Source organism: Martes martes (assembly GCF_963455335.1).
Source record: "Martes martes genome assembly, chromosome: 1".
NCBI classification, from domain to species: Eukaryota; Metazoa; Chordata; class Mammalia; order Carnivora; family Mustelidae; genus Martes; species Martes martes.
Genome location: NC_137888.1, coordinates 101,370,743 through 101,396,164, shown reverse-complemented (window position 1 = coordinate 101,396,164; position 25,422 = coordinate 101,370,743). Strand labels below are relative to the sequence as shown.

The following is a 25,422-nucleotide window of genomic DNA, read 5'->3' as shown; positions in this document are numbered from 1 at the left end:
CTAGAAAGTAGTCTTAGTCTTCATGAGGAACAAAACTTTCAAGGAGTCTCACATTACCACGGAGCTCCCGCAGACCTGTGATTTGTAAACGTTTGGTTATTTTTATAATCGTGTTGCTGTTGCTTCAGCAGAGAAACCCTTATTTTTCCCAAACAAAATCTCACGTGGAAGGCTAACATGCAGAAGAGATAAAAATATAGCCGTTTCTCTGATCAGAAAACACCCCTCTCCAATGGGCCTGGTACATCTCAGGGGCACAGTGTGAAAATCTACACAACAGACTGTGAATTACGGTGACAAGAAACCAGATCACCAAGGATGGGGGGAGGGGTGGCGGGCAGCCTGCCATGGGGAGGTGGGGGAGGCCAGGTCACAGGGGAGTGACCAGCCCAATGTTTATACACTCAGAGGCCCACAGAGCAATGGAAATACCGTGCAACAGAAGGTATCTGGCCGAACGCTACTAAAACCTCACCCTGCAAGACCCTTTCACAGAGAAGAAGCTACACGCTCATGTTTGTGCTCATTCTTCTCCTCTTTGCTCATTCAACCTGCCTTCCCCACCCCCCACGTGCACACACACCACACACGCACACACACCTGACACAGAGAGTCACGCGCATCTAGCTAGCAGCCGTGCACACTCACTGACCAGGGCTGGTAACTCCTCAATATTTGGTAGTGCTATTTCATAGTGGTCTGGGAATATAACAAGTTTGGCTTCGTCTTCATATTCATAATCGTCGCTATTTAAATCGTCATCAGTATCTAGATCTGAGGAAAAAACAAAAACAAAGAACAAGAAGTGAAGAGAGAACATTCTACACCAAGGCAGCACTCACTGGGAAAGCCAGAAATCCACAGGAATAACAAACAAGAGCAGGACATTTATGATTCCCTCCTCTGATGACCCAAACCAGGAGTAAAAGGCCGACCATCTTTCCTAAGTTAGAAATACCTATTAATACATGACAGATGTATAAATACTGAGACCTACCATACAGCTTTGCAATTAAAATAGACACGTGTTAGATATTCAATTTGTAAAGACTTTCATTGTTCATTATGATCTGTTGGGTACCTGGCTCCTGATTGCATAAGAATGGATTGGGATGTTTTTCACAACACTGAATTTGTGGAAGATAGTACGAACCAATTCAATTCCAGCTCCAAAATTTGACGTAACTTTGAGCAAGTCACAAAGTCTCTAATCCTTAGTTTTCTTATTTGTAGAATGGAGATAATAGCTCTTATCTCACAAAGCTTATACGAGGAATAAATAAGAAATTATAGACAAGGGACCTGGCATATAATAACTAGTCAATAAGCGATAGCTATTATTTAAAAGTGAAATCTCAATTTCCCTCTCTGTGTCTCTGTCTCTCTCTCCCCATCCCCCTCTAGGAGTTATTAAGGTATTGTAGGGGATGGGGGAAACCCCCCAATATAGTAGTCCTGTTGTCCTCAGGCTATACAGAATTTTCAGTAACAGAACTGAGCTCCTCTAGCCTGCTATGTTACCAAGTCATCACCTGCTTGCTTGGCTAATCTCTGGTGAAGGTTAAGTGAAGGCTCAAGGAAATGTCTTGTCACAATATTTACATGGACATTTCATCCTTACATTCACAGGGATGCCAGCATCCCAGATCGGGTTTGTATATTTAGATGTTTGGAACTATGGTGACAGGGAGCTACTGAGCCTTATTCCACTCACATCACGCATTAAGCAGGTGCACAAACACAGGTCTGTAGACAGAAAAAACTTATTTTCCTAGACAAAGCAACCACCTGAGAACTAAAAGATCTGGGTTCTGTTATTACCTTGTTGTTTGCCTCCAATCAAAAACCTAGTACGGTTTTGGGTACAGCTCTGTTCCCAAATTCTCAAAAGGAGGCAGTTTTAAGTGGAAAATAAGATAGAGTGAAAACATAGTCTCAACAATTTAATAAAATATTCCAAATAATAAGAATCAAAAATGACAAAATAAAGAAATAGCCAACATTATCAGATAGCCATAAAAGCTAAGTTTGACAAAATGCAATGTTAAAGATGATTCTAAGAGTTTAAGAAGTCATTAAGATTTGCTAGATGGGATGCTGCCCAATTCATGAATCATGTAACAAAAGCAATTAGAGCTTCAATTTTTTTAAAGATTTTATTTATTTATTTGACAGACAGATCACAAGTAGGCAGAGAGGCAGGCAGAGAGAGAAGGGAGGAAGCAGGCTCCCCGCTGAGGAGAGAGCCCGATGCGGGGCTTGATCCCAGGACTCCGGGATCATGACCTGAGCTGAAGGCAGCGGCTCTAACCCACTGAGCCACCCAGGCGCCCCGAGCTTCAATTTTTTTTTAAAGTAACAAAAGGTATTTACTTAAAGGAAATCATTCAAACAAAGACAGACATTCTATATGTTATAAAAATTTAAGTGCCCCAATATCTATAATTTTAAAAATTAGAATCTAAATGTTCAGTGAGAATGGTGTTCAACCCAGTAGAATATTATTTAAATGATATTTATTTGGACTATGTAGAAACATGGAAATATTTATGCTATGTCAATGTTAAAAATACAAAATTCATCTTCACTGTAAAGACAACTTTGTAGGGTTCCTGGGTGCCTCAGTCAGTTAAGCGTCTGCCTTTGGCTCAGGTCATGACCCCAGAGTCCTGGAATCGAGCCCCGCATCGGGCTCTCTGCTCAGCAGGAAGCCTGCTTCCCCCTCTCCTACTCCTCCGGCTTGTGTTCCCTCTCTCACTGTCTCTCTCTGTCAAATAAATAAATAAAATCTATTTTTAAAAAAAGACAACTTTGTAAAATTTATGCTCATAGATGAGAAACAGAAGGAAATCCAAACAAATGAAAACAGTGAGTGGGTGAGCATTTTTCTATTCTTAAATCTTTATTATACCTTTTATAACAATTTTAAGGGATGGAAGTACAACTCTTTTGTTTCTGTGTACAGATTCAGCTCATATTACATATTATCTAAGTGTCTCTTGTCCACAGAAAACACACTCACTTAATACTAAGTCAGATCTTACCTGGACAAACACAATGATACACTAAGTCTAAAAAAATCCTGCTCTGTCATTTGCTATGTTACCGTGGGGCGAGTTCGTTTTCCAAAAGAGTAAGCTATGAATAATGCTGTCTGTGCCCAAAAGATTGCTGAGAGCATTAAACAAGTTAAGGTTTTGGGTTTTTTTTTTTTAATATTTTATTTCTTTAACAGAGAGAGAGAGAGAGAGAGAGAGAGATCACAAGTAGGCAGAAAGGCAGGTAGAGGGGGAGGGGGAAGCAGGCTCCCCGCTGAGCAGAGAGCCCAACGCAGGGCTCAATCCCAGGACCCTGGGACCATGACCTGAGCCGAAGGCAGAGGCTTAACCCACTGAGCCACCCAGGCGCCCCAAACAAGTTAAGGTTTTAAGGCATCTAGTACAGGATCTGGCATGTATTAGGGGCTCCACAGAGAGCACCCACCACCGTCACTATCACCACCTTCTCTAGGCTCCTGACAACCAACATAATCAAAAGTGCCTTCCCCTCCCTTTGGCTCATCCCAGGAAGAGCATGTACCACGTGGGGCTCCTCCTCTGTGACCTCAGTATGGAGAACACGTGAGCTTCCAAGGCTTTGAGACTGTGAGCTGTCAGAGCAGGAGATGCTTCTTATTCACCTTGCATATATGCCCAGCCCCTGCACAGTACCCAGCCCACACCACACGTGCACTAAACGTCTATGAAAGGAGACTCCAAGAAGTTTAAATACCCCAATATGTTAAGGACAACAGCAAAGCAGGAGCCTCAGAAGGGTAGTTGTGGGTTTGGGGGTTTTTTAGTTGGTAACAGGTCTGTGCTTAGAAGCAGGCACAACTGCTATTGTGCAAAAAAGCAGGACTTCATTGGGCTTCTTCACGTTTTGTCTGTAGTTGCTTTTCTTTTTATTTTTAATTCTATGGGACAGAAGGGGACCATGACCTTTCCCAAACATCTTTATCCAAATTAAGGAGAAGTCAGCAGAAGTAACCTAAACTCTGGTTTTAAGGGACAAATCTAAGATTTCTAATCCTAAATTCCAAAGTTCCCTAATTAGAGTCTTACTACCCCAACAGTATCTAGTTGAGAAACCTACAGAGAAATTATACCCTAGGGACCAGTAGGACTAGGACCCCCGACTTCTCCCAGCAACTACCTTCCACTATGGTTATTAACTGGCAATACATGAGCGGACTCTTTTTCTAAATTTAAAAAAAAAAATGTTCTTAATATCTCTTCCCAATTCCACTTCAATGATCTCCGATCCCTGGGAGAAGTGGCTGGGACCTCAGCCATTTCCAAGAAGTGACTTGCCTAAGCTGTGAAGCAGCACCACGGAAGAAAAGATCCTTAAATCAAACCAAAACTCCAACACCCAGCTCAGAGTCCTCCCTACCTGACCAGACTGATGAATGTGTGTGCTCGAGGTGAGAAGTCTCGCTGATCTAGTGCTGTGAAATCTGACCAACCATTCACCCTCACAAGAAGGTACAGGGGGAACCTCCTTGAACACAGACCCTGTTCTGGGAACTACTTCAGAAGCAAGGGGCAAAATGGAGTTTACTAGAACCTTCTGGCCATTATAGATACAGCTGAGTTTCCTGAACAGGCCCATTCCACGAACTTTCCACAAATGCTCTCTTTTTAACCTCTTTCTCACCAAGTATGAATGCTTGGGCTAAAAACAAAAAAGTGGAAATTTAAGCTCTCTGAGATTTAGAAGTAGTTCTTCAATGTCCCAGACTTCAGACAAAAAAAAACTTGACTCCTTTACTCCTATTTCTGAAAGTTGGTAGGAAGGTGGGGAAGTCAATAAAAATGTGACTATTTAAACACTGTTTTAATGACATACTGAAGATCTGCACTGAATGCTTTAGAAGGTATTTACACATCTATACACACTTGTAGCTTGACTGTAAAAAATATGTGAGATTAGGCCAGAACCACCTCATAAGTCCTGGGGTATTTCTTTGAAGATCCTGGACTCCCTTATATTCCTCCTACTCTCCTTCCATCTCATAAAACAGTTAAGTTTTATAGTAGTTGAGTCCACAATCTCCCCTATTGTTGTAAGTTATCATTTAAAAGACAAGCTAACAGTGTCCCTCTCAGTTTAAAAACATCGACACAGAGCTACCCACTTTCTCAGTGCACAGCAGCCCTAAGCCAAAAGAACTGCCCAATGGTTCTATTTATTTAGTAGTTGGGTCCAAACAACTTAGTAAGTATTAATGTTCTGATGACTTAGTAACCATTTGAAAAAATAATATACATAAATGGAAAGGCAGAAATGTATTACTTCACTCATAATTCACCATAATCCCTTGCTAACAGGATGTGTGCCCCTATTGGGCTCGGCACAACTTCTTTCTGAATCAAATGGAACACAGCTTCCCTCATTTCCTGTTCCACATTTATTTTTCACATGGTACTTGCCTTTTACCATAGAAACCACCAAAAAAAACAGCTCCACAGAGGTGAAGTCACTGAAAGGAATTTAAGGTACTCCAATAGTAAAACTACACCATGCTAATAGTTCATGCAATGTTCCAGCATCACTGGTCTTCCCTTGAAGTGTTCAAATACCCGTGTTGCACCTGTGAGTTCACTGTAGCACCCTCGGGTGCCTCAGGGCACAGTTTGAAAACTAAGTGTTAATGGTTCCCAACTGCCTCCAGGAAAACAGTCTAAAAGCATGATATATATCTATACTATTGCTGGAAGAATATACAAGATATATAAGAATGTGCAAATAGAAAATAATATTTGTCTCTGGGGAGAGTAACCAAGTAAGCTAGGAGACAGAGAAGTGGCAAAGGCTTTCTTTTCATTATAGAGCCCCTTATAACTTCAATTTTAAGTTTTGTCCAGAAAACATTGTTCTAAAAATGTTTTTTATATCCTAAGTATAAAAAGTATAAAATTTAAGTGATTCAAAAATTAGTAATGGTCATTGTTTATTTAAACACACACACACACCAGCAAGAGCTAGAGCTGAGGGAAAGATCCTTAACTGTGACTTTACCTGAATGCACATCAGGGTAATCGGGAAGAGTGACTTGAATGCTGAGGGGCAAGATGGTGATTCAGAGACTTGGATAAGCCATTCAGCACCATCTAATGGTCTCAGTTTCCCTTATATAATCAATATTGAAGGTCATAATTGAATGATTCAATGGGCTCAATGTCACTGTTGAGCCCGTGAAAAATATATTGGTCACGAAATCATGAAGTGACTAGAGAAAAAGAAGTTTCTATCCAAGAGAAAGCATTAATCAAATACATCTATTTTGTGAGGGGAAGACAGGCATCATGATGACCTTTCAATAGCAATAAAAAAACTCTTTCTAGTCAAAGAAACAAAGAGACTGCAAGAGAGTTCTGAGTTCTCTTCCTCTCCAAGAAGAGACAACCCCAATGTCCCTTCTAGTGAAAAAGTATGTGGTAGAGGCTACTAGCTGCCTCCCAGTAGCCACTCTCCCCTTCTTCTTCAAACAGACTTTACTCCATGAAGCCAGTTAGTAAACTGAATGTACCTTCCAGTTACCTGCGCAGCACGTGGTATGGCCACATGACCAACTCCTGACCAGAGAGGTGTAAATTGAGGTGTTGTTTAAGGATCTGAGAGAAGACTGACGAAAGGAAGCTGATGACTCCACAGGGAGAAGAGAGATTTTTTTTTGTCCTTCCCCCCTTCCTCTTTGCTCTTTCTGGGATAGGGATGTAATGGCAGGAGTTCCAGAAGGCATTTGGACCTTGTAGTGGCCATGAGGTTAGAATCACAGGGCAGGATGGAGGGTGAAGCAGAGATAGGGGAAGAGTCTAGATCCTGATGAACATGAGGCCAATCACATCAGCCCGGACTTGCTGCTTCCCGATATCCTCTACACGAGAGAGAAATAAACAACTCCTTTATTTAAAGTCACCAATATTTTAAGTTTTCTGTTACATAAGCCATATCTAACCCTAATATGGTCCTTCACTTAAATGCACCAGCCACATCAGCTTGAAAACAGCCGTGATCAGTGTAACAAGAGAAAAGTGACTGCTCCAAGGGCCATGAAGCATCTTATCAAGGCAACTGTAAATCTGGGCTTGCAAAACCAAATTCTTAGTGGGATGAAACAGCCAACATCAATTTGTGACGATTCTGGGTAAACAAACATTAGAGAGAAACAGGACCTGAGGCAAGCCCCAAAGTGCCAATGACGTTTACATTTAAAGTTTAAAAAAAAAAAAAAAAAACGGTGGAATCCAATTAGAATCTATTTGCTGGACTGTGACTTTTCAGTATATTCTGTGGTTTTCTAAGATATGGAACGCTGAGTGAACACAGACAGCAGCCTGCAGAAACAGACCCGCTGAAATGGAATGGTAGGTTAGCATTCCCAAGAAGCAGTGGAAGAGGTCCACACAGTATGAAGCACAAAACCTCAGTGTTCGCTTTTGGATTAATTCTTAAAATAGTTACTTTACCATACCCTATACCACCAAAATGATCACTAGAGAAATCAAACCGCAAGGTCTTTCAAGCAAAAGACACAAAGGTTAAAGGGCAGGGGGGCAGCTGACTTCTCCGTTCAGCCAAAGAAAATAATGGAAAATAGCAACAGTAATTCAAAATGTTTAACTATTTCCACCTTCAAAAATGCCACCGAATTCAGAAGTCGCATCATCTTTATCAGTAGAAGGGAGCCCAAGACTAATAACTAAAGCATCAGAATGCACCCAGTCATTTCAGCTTTGAGGTCCATTATGAGCTGGTTTGGGTTTGGTTGGTTGATTTAGGTTGTGGTTGAAAGACCACAGAGAGGTGGGAAAGATTGGCCAGGGTAGAAAAACCAGCTACAAATAAGCCTCATAAAGAAAACCAGGACTGAAAATCAGGACAGAATACAGCAAACATAAGCCCGGTGTAGAAAAATGGAGGATCAGAGCAGGAAGGACACTCAGCTCCTTGACTGTTTCCAATGGCTTCACTTTTCAAATAATTAATGTGTCTTTTCATTACAACAGTAACATATGTTTGTTACAAAAAAATTTAAACACCAGATAAGCATGGGGCGCCTGGGTGACTCAGTGAGTTAAGCCTCTGTCTTCAGCTCAGATCATGGTCTCAGGGTCCTGGGATCAAACCCCGCATGGGCCTCTCTGCTCTGTGGGGAGACTGCTTCCCCTCTCTCTCTGCCTGCCTCTCTGCCTACTTGTGATCTCTCTCTCTCTGTCAAATAAATAAATAAAATCTTTTTAAAAATAAATAAATAATTTTTTAAAAACATCAGACAAGCAAAAAGAAGAAAATAAAAATCACCTCAATCCTGCCACTAGGAAAGAGTTATCATATCGACAATCTGCAATATATTTTGCCAGACTCTTCTGGACTCTCAGTTATATATGTATCCATGTGTGTATATACCCACACATGTACATATAAACACACACATACATGCACACACATACATACAAACATACACATACACACATATATCGTGTGCATAATTTTTTTTACCAAAACAAAATCATAACATGCAAATGATTTTGAAATTTCTTTCAAACAATAATCCTAGGCATTTAGAAATATAAACTTACTTGGTCTAAAATTATCAAGTCCCTTTTTCTCCTGGCAAAAGCATGTCAGAAGTTTAATATGAAAAATGAGCATGATGACATGGTACAGAAACTGGTACTCATTTGCATGAACAAAACTGGCTTTTCTGAATGAGGGGGAAGAAAATCACTGTGAGGCACACACCACAGTAATCACTGCTGCAGGCAAGATCCATGGACGGATGATATAAGTCATGTGCAAAACTTGGAGGAGAAACAAGATACTAGCATAGTCTCAAAGTATTACTCCCAAAGTATTTATTAGTTACACTGTATCATCACAGTGGAGAAACCCAGCTGAAATCACCTCAACAAGGGATCAAGGTTACACACCAAGAGGAAGACATCTCAGCATTACATGACCCCCAACATCACGTACTGAGGAGGGCACATCACCTCTGTGGTGTTCCTGCCAAAAATGCATTACCTCAGACTTTGGAGGACACATCAGACAAATCCGAATTGAGGAACTTTCTACAGAATAACTAGCCAGTAATCTTGAAGAATGTCACAATTATTAAAGACAAAAAAAAAAAAAACACTGAGGAACTATCAAAGATTAGATACGATTTTTAAAAATGACAACTAAATACAACATGGGATCCTTAAAAAAGGACATTAGTGGGGGGAAAATGGTGAAATCTGAATAAAGTCTGTAGTTGAGCTAATATTAAAAAAAAAAGTCTCTACTTTCAAGGCAGTGAAAAAAGAGAGCAGAAGCAGAATCATAATTACTCTCCAGTCACTGTAAGTATAATTGCTTTAGAACACTAAACCCAACTCTAAGAGTGCTAGAAGCATCCTTCGCCACTAGGTAAACACAAAACTGAGGCAGGTCATCACAAGGTAAATGGTTTCCTCTTATCATTAAATTGTAGAGCAATAAATAACTATTATTCCAAATCAAACAAGCACATGCATACACACACACACACACACAAAATCTGGGCACACTATTGATAACTATTTACATTACCTAAAAAAATCTTGGAATTCCTCCTTTTTGGTAATGCTCCACCAGATGCCCCTCTTACCTTCTGAAAAGAAAACAAGAGATTGTTAAAATACAGCCTATAGAATAGACAATGGGGAAGGGGTGGGGGAGTACATCTCACAGGTTCTCGGATTTTACAAAAGGCCAAGAGGAAATTCTCAACCTGGACTACACATTCCAGAATAAACCAGAACTTCACCAGGTCACTGGAGGCAGGTGAAGGGCAATGCTATTGTTCTACCTGATTATTTTCACCAAGTTATCAAGACAGCACCTCTGGAAAAGGAAATGGAACCAGGGATCAAGGTGAACTAGACATTTCAACTTCCAATTGGCACATGCTTCCAAGAGACTGGAGTCCATGCCCAATGCTGGAACTATGCTGGAGAGATCACATTGGCTCCTGGAAGGAAGGCTCTTCTTCTCTTATTCCCCTGCTACCCATTAGGTCCCTGTGCTTGGTCCTGGGCATGCACAACAATCACTGTTGAAAGAGCTAATAAATTCTGATAAGCAGTCACTGATAGTCTGGTCATATTAAATCTCAGTCTAGGGGCGCCTGGGTGGCTCAGTGGGTTAAAGCCTCTGCCTTCGGCTCAGGTCATGATCTCAGGGTGCTGGGATCGAGCCCCGCATCGGGCTTTCTCCTCGACAGGGAGCCTGCTTCCTCCTCTCTCTCTGCCTGCCTACTTGTGATCTCTGCCTACTTGTGATCTCTGTCAGATAAATGAATAAAATCTTTAAATAAATAAATAAATAAATAAATAAATCTCAGTCTAACCTCCTTGAACATTTCTGGAGCACCAGCTAATGGCTAGCTGCCATCCGAGGCTTCGTGTATTTTCTACCTCTGGTGGAAGTCCCTGGCAGCAATAAAATAAATGCCAATCAAGTGGTTAAGCTAAAGAAATCATTCATTACCCTTCTGACACACACAAAATTTTACCCTCAAATCCGATTATAAAAATTTTTGTTTTGGGCGCCTGGGTGGCTCAGTCAGTTAAGCGTCTGCCTTCAGCTCAGGGCATGGTCCGAGGGTCCTGGGTTCAAGCCCTGAGTCGAGCTCCCCGCTCGGAAGAAAGCTGCTTCTCCTTCTCCCTCTGCCCCTCCCCCCGGATCATGCACTCTCTCTCTCTCAAATAAATAAAATTTTAAAAAAATTTTTTTTGTTTCAAATGGCCAAAATCTTATTTCCACCTTGTTTGTCTTCTCAGTTATTAGAAAAGAATACATTTCCAGCACACCATGGTGTGAGGGTCAAAGGCCGGCATCTTTCCAAGTAGCCACAAGTTTTGGCAGCATCAAGGCCTTACTACTGCTTTAGTCTGTTCCCTTATCAGTCTTAAGTCTCCTTTGCCACATTTTATTATTTGGCATTGAAGGCTGACTCATCTTTGTGATTCTCACATTAAGTTTTTACAGCTTCTACTATAAGTTTATAGTTCACATCTTAAGCATGTGAAAATGATTGAACACTTTAGCTCAAAAACCTGTCTCTCCAAATACTCATGCCAAATTCATGCCCCTCTCTTGGAATCCCTCTCCTCCAAGGTCTCCGAGACGCTCTTCCTCTCCCCACCACATGCCTGCCTCAAAAAAGGGATGAAAGAAACCCTGTACCAAAGGCACATTTAGCAACCCTGGAGGTCACTTGGAATCTCTCTACCAACATTTATGGCAGCTTTTAATCGTCCCGACCTCACTGTCTCCTCCACTCCTGCAGGATGGTGGAGGGAGGAAGAAGGACAAGGGCTGCCTGAGCACCTGTTAGAACACGAGGCTCTCCCTGATCCTGCCGTCCACACCTTAGACGTGGATTAGACCTACCTTCTTTCAGGAGAAACAAAAACAAAAAAACCCACTAGGTTTTCCTTCCAAAGACCATCACCTCCGTGCCTGCCTCAGTCTCCACTAGAAATCAACAGGGTTTGAGAAACGGGAACTTCTCAGTCATCAACCATGACTGTGCCCATGGGTCAGGCTCTGTGAGCCCCCTGCGACTGCAAAGTGAATGAAGAGATGGTCCATCCCTTGAGAGCTCCACCAGCAAAGTAGGGGAACATTTATGCAAACAAATAGCACAATAGATTCTGGTGAGTATTAAGAGATATGTGAAAAAGGCAGGATCATAAGGAGGAAATGACATTTCCAGAGGTGGAAATTGTGGGCAGGTAAGAAGGGCAGCATGTTTGGCATTTAGCAGCTGCTTAGCAAATATTTGTTCAATGGATGGCTGGATGATGGATGGATGGATGAATGATTAATGGAGGAAGGAAGTTAAGGAAGGAAGGAAAGAAGGGAGGGAGGGAAGGAGGGAGGGATAGGCAGATAAATGGAAGGATAAATGGATGGATGGATGGATGGATGGATGATGGATGGATAGATAGATGATGGATAGACAGATGGATATGCTGATCACAGAGATAACAACAGGTATGAGAGGAATCAGACATCCCAGAGAGGAAAAAATGAACAGCATGTACAAAGGTATGGATCATAGTATATTTCAGGAAGAGGTGGTTTGATATATCTAAAGCACAAAGCTGGTAGAGTAAAAGTAGAGTCAGAAAGGCTAGAAGGGGCCAGATTATGGAAGGCCTTATAACCCCCCCCCCCACACACACACACACAAAAGTCTTCATCCTGCAACAAAGGGAGATACCAGAAATTTAAGCTTCTGAGTCCCACAGATACACAGACATGTGCATTTGAAAACATCACTCTGGGTGCACATTAGGTGGGAAGGAAGGCGGCAAGTTTGAAGGAAAGACTAGTCAGGAAGCAAAAGCATTAGTCCCTTTAAGGGATAATGAGCTTTTAGGCAAAAACAGCAGGATGGAGAGGACAGGATGGACTTCAGAGCCATTTGGGAGGTCCAAATAACTAGACTTGGGTCACCAAGCAGCCATGGAATGAAAGAAGAATCCAAACAATTTCCATGTCTCTAGAGTTCAAGACGAAGGACAACTCTGGGAAAGAGGATTATTCATTGAGTGTGAGCACACTGAGCTTGAAGTACCTATGAGGTATTAGTAGGAGAAGCCACATCAGTCAGATGGTCAGGTCTTTGGCTCTGGAGAGACACTGATTAGGAAGTCATCAGTTCAGAGACAGTGATTAAACAAGGCAATGGACAACACTGATGAGGAGAAGCAGCTCCAGAGAAAGATGGTCAAAAGGCACTCTAGGGGGGCGCCTGGGTGGCTCAGTGAGTTAAAGCCTCTGCCTTCGGCTCAGGTCATGATCCCAGAGTCCTGGGGTTGAGCCCCGAATCGGGTTCTCTGCTCAGCGGGGAGCCTGCTTCCTTTCCTCTCTCTGCCTGCCTCTCTGCCTACTTGTGATCTCTGTCTGTCAAATAAATAAATAAAATCTTAAAAAAAAAAAAAAAGGCACCCTAGGAAGTGCACTACTTAATGAGTGAATGAATGAAGAGATGCTAGTGAGACAAAGTCAGAAAAGGCAGCCTGAAAAACAGGAGGAAGCCAGGAAAGAATGGTGCCAAAGAAAGCAGAAGAGCAGTTCCAAGATGGAAACAAGTTCAAATACTCAAAAAGTCAAGTAAAATCAGGGTTGAAACGTATCCACCAAGAGTGACAATGCGTGGTCACTACAGCCCCAGGAGTTCCAGCTGGTTTAGCAGGAAGACTTACCCGATGGCAATGCTGAACTTCCAGCAAGGGAACAGGAAAGCTGTTAAAGACACTTTAACGGAGGGATGGGATGACCAAAGGAGGACACAAATTACAGGGACCGTTTTGTGGTGTGTTCTTTTTTAAGGTGGGAGAAAAAAGCCAGAAGAGGGAGATGTTGAAGAAAAGGGAATTAAGGAAGAAGCAAGTCTCTCGGGGGGAAACAGAGCTGTGAGGACAGAGAGAACATAGCTTTCTGCTGGAATGTGGAAACCAGAGGCAAGGAGTTCCCAGGAGGCAAGAGAGAAGTTCAGGAAGTTCCTGTCCAAGGTCCCTGTTTCCTCAGGGACTGTACAAGTCAAATCGTTCTCTGAGGATGATGAGGGAGGCCCTGATGACATCTGGAGTCTGGAGTGGAAGAAGCTACAGGCCAGGTTTGCTGGGCAGTGAGTCAGCCCAGCGGGAGGGGGAGGCCAGGAGTCTGACATAGCCCAGACCAAGGTGGTGCAGGATTGCTCATAATGTGCACCCAGAAGCCAGGATAAGACTGAAAGCATGACTAACCAGAGCTCTGGGGACAGTTAAGGAGGCAAGACAAGGGGATAAGGGTCCCTTGAGGGCAGCAGTTGTAACAGTACATTTTAAGCCCCGAGAAGCAGTCCCAACAAACAGGGGGAGTGGCCACCTGGACCAGTCACAGGCCTGCAGACTACACGGAGGGAAAACAAGAGTGAAATCAGAGTAAATGAGAGCTAAACTGAGAGAGGGCTGTGGTCACAGAGCAAAATATTTAGCTGAAAATTTCAGAGGCAGAGCTAACTGCAAAAGATTACCAGCCTTCTGCAATTCTACCACTAGCTTTGGGATCAAGTTATCTTAAGACTCTGGGCCTTGGTTTCATTTCCCTACCCCCCAACCCCCAGTTTCCTAAAACTTCATCATTTTACACTAAGACATATTGTCCGGGACAAAGCGTACCTCATAAGAATTGCTAGGTCCCACATAACGAGAGCAGTGAACGTAAATCATATACTATCAGGCCAACATTAGATTATTTTAAAGCTCATCATTAAGTTGATGGTTTATCTGACCTCCTGGCCTTTCTTCCTCCTCTTCCTCCTACTCTGCCCACTGTCCAATTTGGGGATCTCTCCTTTGTCTGGAACTTAAACAGAGAACATATTAGGTAGGCTAAGGCGAATGATCAGATGAACTTCAAATCAGCATTTACTATTTAGAAGTTCCAACACAGTCTACAGACTATTAGGACTGAAGTGAATGAAAACTGAATAGTATTGCTAACTATAAAAATCAATATCTGAATTTTAATAACATCCCCAAACATCACCAATAACCAATTAAAATACATGAAGAAGTAAAAATTAGCAGTAACGATAGTTACCAAATTTACAGATAACCTAAAAAAAAAACTCACAAAATAAAAGCTCTTTTATTGAAAATTACAAAACAGTATGGAAGGAGACAAAAGAGAACTGAATAAACAAAGAGGTATGTCATTTTGAATACTCACATTCAATAAATATTTCTGAAACACCTACTATGTCCTGGGATTGTTAAAGGCTGAAGACATGGAACTGAACACAACAGACAAAAATCCCTGCCCTCGTGGAGTTTACCCGCTGCTGTGGATTATAGAGTAATCTCCAAATTCACTGTGATATCCTCAAAATCTCAACAGGAATTTTTATACTAGTTGAACTGATTCTAAAATCTACATAGAAAAACAAATGTCTAAACCCAGAAAAGTTCTGGTAAAAGTGCTTGCGCTACCAGATACCCAGGCCTGCTGCACCAGTGCAGAGACAGCAAAATAAGATCAACAGAAAAGAACCAAGAGCCCCAGAACAGACCCAAGTATGAATGCCCAGTTAAAATGTAAAAAAAGAGGGTGCTATAAGTCATTGAGAAAGACTGCACTACTCTAGTAAGAGCAGGACAACTGGTTACCATCAAGGAAAATAAAAAACAGATTCCCATACTTCATACAAAAACAACAATAAACTATAGGTGGATTAAAGTCCAAAAATGTCAAAAGACACATATGCTCATGCAAACACACGTGCACTTCAAAAACAAAAGTATTAAAAGAAGTATAATTATGACCTTGAGTTGGGAAACAACTTCACAGATAAGATACAAAAGGCACAATTCATAAGGGAAAAGTTTAATAAATCTAACATCAGATTCAAAACTTCTATAAACAATCATTCATAAATGAAACAAAAAATAAAGCAACAGACCATAAGGAAAAAAATCAGAGAAGAGAAAACCAGGATGGCCAGTAGACATATATGAAGATGTTTGACCCTTGAGGAAGAAAATGCCAATTATTTACATGCCACTTTGCAACCATTAGATTGGCAAATATCAAAAGTCTGACCAAGTGTTTGTGACGATGTGAGAAAACAGGAATTGGTCATCAGTGCAGATAGGAGTATAAATTGGGGCAACCACATTGGGATTTTTGGCAATACCTCACCAAAACGAAGATAAGCACACCCACACGCCAGCATTACCACTTTCAAATAGTTAATGGTTGCATCACTTGTAGAAGCAAAAAAAAAAAAAAAAGGGAACAGTCTAAATGTTCATCTGTAGGACAGCAGGATAATAAATGACAAGACACTCATAAGAGGGAATAACAAACAAACCATAAAATGAATTAAGTATGTTCTGACGCACTGGAACATGAACAGCTTTCAAGAACAATCTGAAAAGGGAACGCTCTACACAGAATTATATGTAACAGCATGATAGTCTTTATCTACACCTTAAAAACACATAAAGTCCTTCCACATATTGTTCGTGACTATCCGTACATAAATAAAATATAATGATGTACATAGGAATGAGAACAAATTTGCAGCCATGGTTACTACTCGGGAGGGAATCAAAAGGGACTTGAGCTTCCAGGAAAGCACTTTCTCTTGCTCAAAAGAAATATATGATAAATAAGAAGTCTGAAGCAAAAATATCCAAATTTTTTTTTTTATTTCTGATTTGGAGATTTCTGAAATCATTTTGTGTATTTGTTTGTATTTTTTACTTAATTTTTTTTCCTTCAGTTGACTCATGTCTGGTTAACACTAATGAGAAATTCAGAGGAAGAGAAAAATTAAACCGGGTAAGGTAGAGTTTGGGGGAAATCTATGAATTTCTGCCAAGGGTCATGCTTCTGTTTCCCATCACCAAAGGGCATTAGAAATCATGTGGGCAGAGAAAACCCTCCAGGTGATAACGAACCGCACAACAGCATTCCGGGAAAGATACCAAGGCCAGTTCTCACCTCTCGCACGTGTCTTTTCAGGTGCATGTATACACTCTGTCCAGTTTTTCGAAAATGTCTTTCAACATGTTCCCTTCCAAAGGCCAAAAATGTATTCATGCATACATAGAGTCCACCTTCAGAATTCTAGGAGAAAGAGACAGGAGACAAAATTAACCAAAGATACCTTGTCAAGTCGTTTAGATACGAAAAAGGTAAAGAGAAGAAGGGTGAATGGTGAAGACAAGACCCAGAAAAAGGCCACCTGGCCGTCATAGTCCCCAGTGATGACCCTCCACCCACAGCAGGAGTTCCCGTCCCAACCCCAAGTTCCAGGTGCTCCCGGACAGCGGCACACAGTCTCCCCCTCAGGAGAGCCTCAGAGGCCCTGGGAAATAAACATGCTTGTCTGACTCTCCAAACTGGTATAAAGGACAATAAGGGAAGGAGAAGCTTGGCAATTGATCCAGCTACCAGCATGGCAATCATTCTTCTTCACTGGTCAATGCAAGTCTCCAGGAACAGAAAGTTCTATACTCTTTTACCAGGACAATTCGATTCAAAGATATTCTTCCCCTCCTTCGGTGACACATGATATTTGACGGTACCATTAATCAACTAGGACAATTTAATAAGCCAATAATAACTTAATGAGTAAATTATAAAGGATGGAGTCCTATCGTAATCCTAGCTACGTATTTTTGCATGCTAATGTGTGCCAGGTGCTTCTCATACATTATTTCAGATTCTGACAATATTATCATTTCCATTTTACAGTTTAAAAAAAGAACTAAGGGTAAGTAAGTTACTTGCCCAAGTTCACAAGGCTTGAAAGTGTCAGTTAAACTAAAGCCATTTCTCTTTTTATCCTTCTAGGCCACATTTCAAATATTATTTAATTACAGACATCCTGGCACAATGAACAGTCAAGGATATGGTTCACATTTTAGATGCTTGAGTTTCTATCCCAATTTCGTCTCTCCTCTTTTTCTCCCTTTGTTTAATATGCTTGTGTGTAAATTTTGCCTACAAAATTAACCATCCTTGGGGCACCTGGCTGGCTCAGTTGGTTGAGCATGTGACTCTTGGTTTTGCCTCAGGTCATAATCTCTGGGTCATGAGATAGAGCCGCACATTGGACTCTGGGCTCAGCGCAGAGTCTACATGAGATTCTCCCCTCTGCCCCTCCCTTCCCACCCCTCATTTAAATAAATAAATAAAAACTATAAAATCAGCCATCCTTTCCTCAATGAAAGTGGATTTTTATTAAGCTCTTGTCAGTCTCACTTCACCAAATAATTTTAAAAAACAATTTTTTAAAAGATCTATCAGAATTGCCAACAATTACCTATCAAAATTCCTTACATTACGTTTCAGTAGAACACAAATTCAATATCAAAAAAGACACTGATGTTCCTACAAATATATGAAAAATAATTTTTAAGTTCCAATAACTCAAGATTGCATCTTTTTTTAATTTCTAATAAAATTCTCCAACACTGTATCTATGGTTTATAAGCCAGACATAAGTGAGTCTTATCACAATGAGGATATTACAGCAGCATTAGTTCAGATATGCGCCTATTATTGGAGCAAATACGTTGTATAAGGCAAGAAAACGAAAAAAGCATAGAGATGACAAAGAAAGAGGTAAAATGGTCTCAATTTGTTGATAACATTATAGTCTATACGGAAAATCCTTAAAAATCTACAAACTACTAACTAGTAAAACTAATCAATGAATTTAGCCAGGGTCTTGGAATACAGGTTTATAGGCAAAATCAATTTCAATTTTATACTCTGGCAAAAACCATCTTGCAGATAAAATTTTTAAAACTTGACTATAGGGACGCCTGGGTGGCTCAGTGGGTTAGGCCTCTGCCTTCGGCTCAGGTCATGATCTCAGGGTTCTGAGATCAAGTCCCGCATCGGGCTCTCTGCTCAGCAGGGAGCCTGCTTCCCTCTCTCTCTCTCTGCCTGCCTCTCTGCCTATTTGTGATCTCTGTCTTTCAAATAAAAAAAAATAAAAATAAAATAAAAATAAAATAAAATCTTAAAACTTGACTATAAAATAGCATTCAGAAAAGACAGAATTATTTAGCCTGTGCTTCTGGATAACTTTTTCTCTTTGAATGAGATCATTTGAATAAAACTAGAAAAGTTTTTCAACTAGAGGCAACATATTATATTCACTTCATCAACAGATTAAATCCTTTCAGAAGTTTTCAATAGACATGCTTTTTGTATAGTCATAACCCTTAAAAAACTGGGCATCATTATAATGGTCAGTTATTCGTTAAGCCCATTAAATTGAGCACCACATATTGGGATTTTAAAAAATAACATTTCCATTCTCTTCCAACAAAATGTAATTCAGTCAAAAATGTAATTCAGTCAAAAAGAATTCAAACCAAAAGATATACTGGGGAAAATACAAGATTTGAAACCAGGGTCCTGAACAGCCACCAATCGCTCTGTGGCCTAAAGGCTGTCATTCAGTCTCTGAGCTTCAGTATTTTCCTTCATAAGCATGGCTGCAGCAATAATTCCCATCTAACCGGTTTCATTAAGTTCAAAGGGGGTGAGCTACATTCCATCCTATAAAGCATTACATAAACAATAGCAATTATTTATTATAAGCTACAGTTCTGTGTGCCACATGTATCTCCTATTATCTCAATTATTGTATAATTGGGGGAAATAAGAAGGACGAAAACAGTGAGTCTGACAGCCACACTGGCTGGAGGCAAAAAATACTAATCTATCAGAAAAAAATATATTAAGCAACTAGTAGGAGAAGGAATTAGCCAGTGGAAGATGAAAAATGTTCAAGTACAGCATTTTTCTGGAGAAAAATACAGAATAGCTATAAACGCAAGAGTTTATAAAGTAATCTCTAAAACAGTCACAGAGTCTTTGCTAATTTCATTACCAAGAGTTTTTGACTTATTAGGGCAATTGATAAAAAATTTAATATACCCCAATCATTCATTCGCAATTTCTGGAGTCACCTGATACTGTCAAAAAGTTGACAACCTGAGAGGAAAATGCTTTAGCCCCACACAGGGAAGGATTCTATGACAAACATCCTGGGGTCTCCTCCATCCCACACATGGCTGGTTTCTGAAGCCATGTCCACCAGCAGCTCTGAGATGGAGGTGCTACCATAGAACGTGTCAGCGGTGCTAAAACTTCAGGACGCACTGAGACACAAATCCCTTCGAAAGCTACCCTATACAGAACAAACAAACACTCCTGTCTAGTGATCCATGCTTTCTTCCCTCTTCCCATCTTAATGTCTACGTATTGGTCCTATAAGACTCTTTCACGTCCAAAGGCAGTATTCCATGCCATGTGCTTTGAACAGCTTCTTCCACGAATGATGACAAGACCATGCTGACAAGTCTCTCTCTCCCAATTCCTTTGGTTGCTAGCCTGGGATCAGAGCTGAGCTGACTCTTAGTTTCTAAACCCTCAACCTCATGCTCTATTTAACCAGCCACACCCCCCACTAAGATTAGTGTCCTGGGAAATACCATAAAGCACTTGCCTTTCCGTGGCCAACAGTGCCGTCACGAAATCGGACAGAACTTTATTTGTATAAATACAGTGCTAAAATTGCGGAAACTGGATCACATCTTGCGTTTTGTAATGATGCTAGCAAAGTACATACAAGAAGAACAGGAACTGCACTAGAGTGTAAAGACTGGGGTGAGCCTCTCTCTTAATGCCCAGTGTCTTTGTCTTAAGGTGGGATGCATTATGTCTTTAGAAAAAAATAAAAATAGAGGGCACCTGGGTGGCTCAGTCGCTTGAGCATCCAACTCTTGATTCAGCTCAGGTCATGATCTCAGGGTCATGAAATCAAGCCCCATGTCAAGCTCGGGGAGTTCAGTTCGGAGTCTGGCTTGAGATTTTCTCTCTCTCCTTTTCCCTCTGCCCCTCCCCCACCCTCACCTCACTTTCTCTCTTCCTCTCTAAAAAAAAAAAAAAAATTTAAAGAAAGAAATCATGCAGGTTAGAAAACTACCAATTGACAGTGAAATACAACTTGAAGAATAAGAGCATAAATACAAAATAATGCTTTTCTCAAGTGATAATAGTAGAGCGCTTTATTAAATTAAAACAGGTTACAAATGAAATTCAGATATATTGCAGTAGTTTTTTTAAATAGATTTTTTCGTATCCATAAAGATTCCAAAAATATATTCATTCTATGTTAACTGCTTAATATATGTCAAACCACAAGAAACAGAAAAGTGGGGGGAAATCACTGATAAAAGTTAATGGGACAGTTAGACATCAGTATACAATAAAATTAACCTCAATCCACATTTTATACCAAACACTGGAATAAAGTCCAGAGAGCTCCAAGAGATAAGCATTTAAAAAACTAGAAAAGAAGAGAAGGGCATATTTATTCCACTTATGAAGGGGAAAATCATTTCTGGCCAAGAAAATATAGGATACAGAAATGGTATAGTTGAGTATAAAAATGTAAACACTAATGAACAAGTTTTACACCACACACACAAAAAAAATGAAACAAATAGAAAACCAATCATAACACAATGAGGAAATATGTAAAGTACAATGAAGAAAAGTTCATATCTAAATTATGTAAAAATTGATAAAATTACAAGATGTCAGCATTCAGGTTCAACTTGGTAAGTTTTTAAGCTTATTAGGTTTTAATTGTGAGAAAATATTAAAATCAAATCATCACATTCTCACTACCTCCTGAAGTAATAAGCATATTAAAACAATCTCAAGGCAAGTATATGATTACTAAACTAGCAAAAATTATTAAAATTACAAAGCCTGAATTCACAGAGGAAACCTGTATATATACTCTCACAATATAAATTGGTTTCATCTTTCTAGAGATCAATACAACTACGACCCTTTAACACAGTAGTTCTCCTTTGAGTACAAGACTGCGGACACCCAAAAGAAAGAGGGGAAAAATCTAATGTGCACAAAAATATTCACAGACGCACTATTTATAAGAGGAAAAAATCTCCCAAACAGAGGAGCTAAGAACATGCGGCACAACAAAATATTATAATGTTATTTTTCTTGTTTTTCTTTTTTTCAAGATTTTTTAAAATTCAAGTTAGTTCACATATAGTGTAGTATCAATTTCAGGGATAAAACTTAGTGATTCATCAGTTGCATATAACAGCCCATGCTCATTACATCCTGTGCCCTCCTTAATGTCCATCACCTGATTATACCTCCCCCCTCCCAACCACCTCCACTCAGCAACCCTCATTTTGTTTCCTATGGTTGAGAGTCTCTTATGGTTTGTCTACCTCTCTGTTTTCATCTTATTTTATTTTTCCCTCCCTTTCCCTATGATCCTCTGTTTTGCTTCTAAAATTTCACATATGAGTAAGATCATATGATAACTGTCTTTCTCTAAATTGACTTACTTTGCTTAGTGTAATACCCTCCAGTTCCATCCACATCATTGCAAATGGCAAGATATCATTCTTTTTGATGGCTGAGTAAATATCACGAATTGAATGTCGTGTATATAGGATGTAGAATAGAACTGTATATAACATGCACAGAAAAATAAAGTTCATGGAAAAAACACATGCTGATGACAAGGAGGAAAGGGAACAGAGGAAGGGAAGTCTGTTCACTGACCAAGACCTGAAATGAAGCTGGAATGTCATCAGCGGTTTTATATTTAAGTTCTTCACCTTGGAGCTTATAGCCTTATCTCCCTTTACCTTTGTGCTGGGTCCAAAGAAGTGTTTGTCAAACTACTATCATGAAAGACCAGATTATTTTGTGTTGTGTTTCATTTTGGTTGTACTCATTAAGGAAAGGCACGGGACTCCACTGCACATGACTAGTCCCGGCTCCAGCCGGATGTGAACTTACTTCCACGTGTAAGTCCCGCAAAACCCAAATGGGTTTATGTGTTGTTCAAACAAATTAATCTGCTGCCCACACACTTGGATGTGGCTACAATGTCAAGTTGCCATAGAAATTTCTAAATGCTTACTCTCGATGTTTGTACTTATCTCTTAGAGCCAGTCAGCTGACCACACTTGAGTAGCACTGGCCTAGAGCTACTTGGTTGCCATGTCCACTCCCCATTCTTAGAACTGCTCAGGACAGGACAGTTCTAAGAATGTCTCATGGTCAAGAAAGCGTCGCTCCGAGGACCTTCAGAGACGTCAGGTCAGGCCCCAAATCTTCAGAGCAGCTGACACCAAAACCAGCTACGTACACCAAAGCCTCCATGACTGTACGAGCTCTCAGATCCCACGCCTGTCCACTTGTCCACCTGCCAGCCTGTGCCCATGACCAGGTCCCATGTCCCCTGGCTCATCACCCTGTGCGGCTGCTTCTGAACCCCAAATCTACTTTTGTATTTCATGACGGTTAGCATCTCAGTCATTGAAATCTACAGCTGTGAGAAACCCAGGCTTTCTTCGTTTGAGGCCACTGGGTTCAGATCCTGAATCACACATTCGCTCCTGGAGGGCAGGGAAATCACATCATGTTCATTATTTAATTCCAACAACAGTACCTGGTACAGAGCAGAACTGAAGAAACATTTATGGACTGAGTGGCAGAGCTTGTGTGGTCCTTTGTCATTCAGTCACAGAGTTTAGTCCCTCTCTAGAACTGATGTCCAGTGCCCTTCTGATCTGTATTTAAGACCCGTTAGACCACAGGCTCCATTTCAAGTCTTGGACGAAACTAAACAATGAGGATCACCAAAAGAAAGCTGACGGTCATGCATAGAAAAACAGCCTTGGGCATCTGCAGGAACACTAGTTTTTCAGGTTTGTTCAGCTAAAGCCAGGCTCTCAGCAGCTTGGACACTTGAACCCCGTGACCCCAGCTCCCCTACTTTCTGTGACCAAGCCAGCTTCACTGGTTCTTCAGAACAGTGGCTGCCATGTCCACACCCCATACCACCTTAGACCCTATCTGGCTTCTACTTGCAGGGGTCATCCAGGCAAGAACCGCCAGTGTGTGCTTCTTTGCACGCTCTTAGCTGAATAAGATTCTAGTGATCATTTTCATGATGCACTAAACAGAAACTTGACCAACATGTAAGACTTGATTAAGAAACCCGAAATCACAAGAAGCCAAGAAATACTATTCAGGGCTTCCCTAAAACTCTATAATGAACCCCTACGACCATTTCTCCCACCCCACAATCAAACCATGAGAGAAGAGCAACTTTGGAAGCTCATGTGTTGCTTAAACTCACTCTTCAAAGCATTTTGATATAAATATGATATACATACAGACGTTCATTTATTACTTTACATCGTATTAGCCTACATACTATTCAGAAGTAACATCAAGGACAAAGACAACTTTTTTTACGCCACTGCCTTTTAAAAGAACATTAAAACCGAGGCGAATATAAGGGTCAAGGTTACATGTTTTCAGAATAGCAAGTGAACAGTCATTTTAAATAAAAATACACCACATTGTCAATCAGTAGGTGTTCAGAGAACTTTGTTTACGATGATGTGTTCTTGGAGACTGGCCTCCGCTGGAAGACAGGAAGGGAGAGCGAGCCCGTGTGAGCAGTGCACTCAGGAAACAGAGTCGCTGCGTAACACTTGTTTTTATAACCACAGAACAGTGTGGAAAACAAGCGGTCATTGCCACAAAGAGAAACATGAGGTAGGTAGATGGAGTCACAACAAATCCACGTCCAGGACAAATTACATACTAACACCCAGGAAGGTGGTGACTCACACACTCATGCAAAAGGGAGATGAAAAGGACAAGAACACAGCATTTTCTAGAACACTGATTTAAAAAAAAAAAAGGAAGAAAAAGAAATGAACTGAATTAACGACTTGTAAGAGTGAAAGGAAATCACCTGAATGCTCAAGAACAGATTTCTTTAGTAATTTATACATCCGTGAACTGTAACACCCTTCAGCCATTGAAGATTGATTTGTAATGCATATCTACTGATAGGAAAAGCTCTGAGTGAAAAAAAGCAGGTAGCAAAACAGCAGGTGTGACATTACAAAATACACAACGTACCAACCCTGCACGGCGTGGGACATCATCTCTGCATGCAGACATCACGTGAGATGGTTTTCTTCACGTTGTCTTTCACATTTTCTGATTTTTCTTCAGGAAAATTGATTCATTTTTTAATAGTAAAAAATAATTAAATGTTTCTTACTGAATGTGTGTAGAACTAATTATATGTATGTGTAATCAAACGAGCGAGTTGTCCAAATGTTTCCCTTTTCTTAACCCAAACTTTCTTTAGGCTTTCACAACCAACCTCATAGCTCTAAGGGGCTGTATATTCTTGCTACTCACAGTAATTAAGATTACCTGAAATAATTATCTCAAATGTGTAGCTCAGGAAATTTGGGAACACACAAGTAAAAAGAGGGGATGAAGAGTGTAATCTCAGGGAGACAGATGACAATGTGATGACAAGAGAGAAATGAAACAAAGTCAGTGATGTCTTCTCTGGGGGTTAGAGAAGTTGGTGGTGTGTGGGGCAGGAGGAGTTGATTCAGCAGAGAGAGAGAAAGACAAGCACGGTTGGTGCTGTGATGACATTTACATCTTACTACAAGATCACTCTGGCTACTGGAGGGAATTGTAGGGTGGGAGCCAAGAGAATATATGGCCACGAAGCTACTATGCAGTCTAGACCCATGCAACCACTGGTTGCATGAAAATATTTAGCTCTAAATTAATTTAAATTAGTTAAATTAGAAGTTCGGTTTCTCAAATACAATGTACCCATGGCAAGTGCTCAATAGCCACATGTGGCTATGGGTGACTACACTACAGAGGCAGAACAATTCCATCACCACAGAAAGTTCTTTAAGACAGCCCTTGTCTAAA

At 40.6% G+C, this 25,422-nt stretch overlaps 1 protein-coding gene across 3 annotated transcripts in view; it reads right to left on the bottom strand.

Moving 5' to 3' along the window:
* Positions 1–25,422, bottom strand: part of USP13 (ubiquitin specific peptidase 13) — a 110,086-nt gene that overhangs the window by 69,776 nt on the left and 14,888 nt on the right. For all 3 annotated transcript variants that reach the window (XM_080800587.1, XM_080800588.1, XM_080800589.1), the window contains exons 2-4: positions 16,576–16,701; positions 9,622–9,682; positions 653–774 (exon numbers count right to left, since the gene is read on the bottom strand). In XM_080800587.1, coding sequence (XP_080656713.1) covers positions 653–774; positions 9,622–9,682; positions 16,576–16,701 — 309 coding nt within the window. The remainder of the gene's footprint in view (positions 1–652; positions 775–9,621; positions 9,683–16,575; positions 16,702–25,422) is intronic.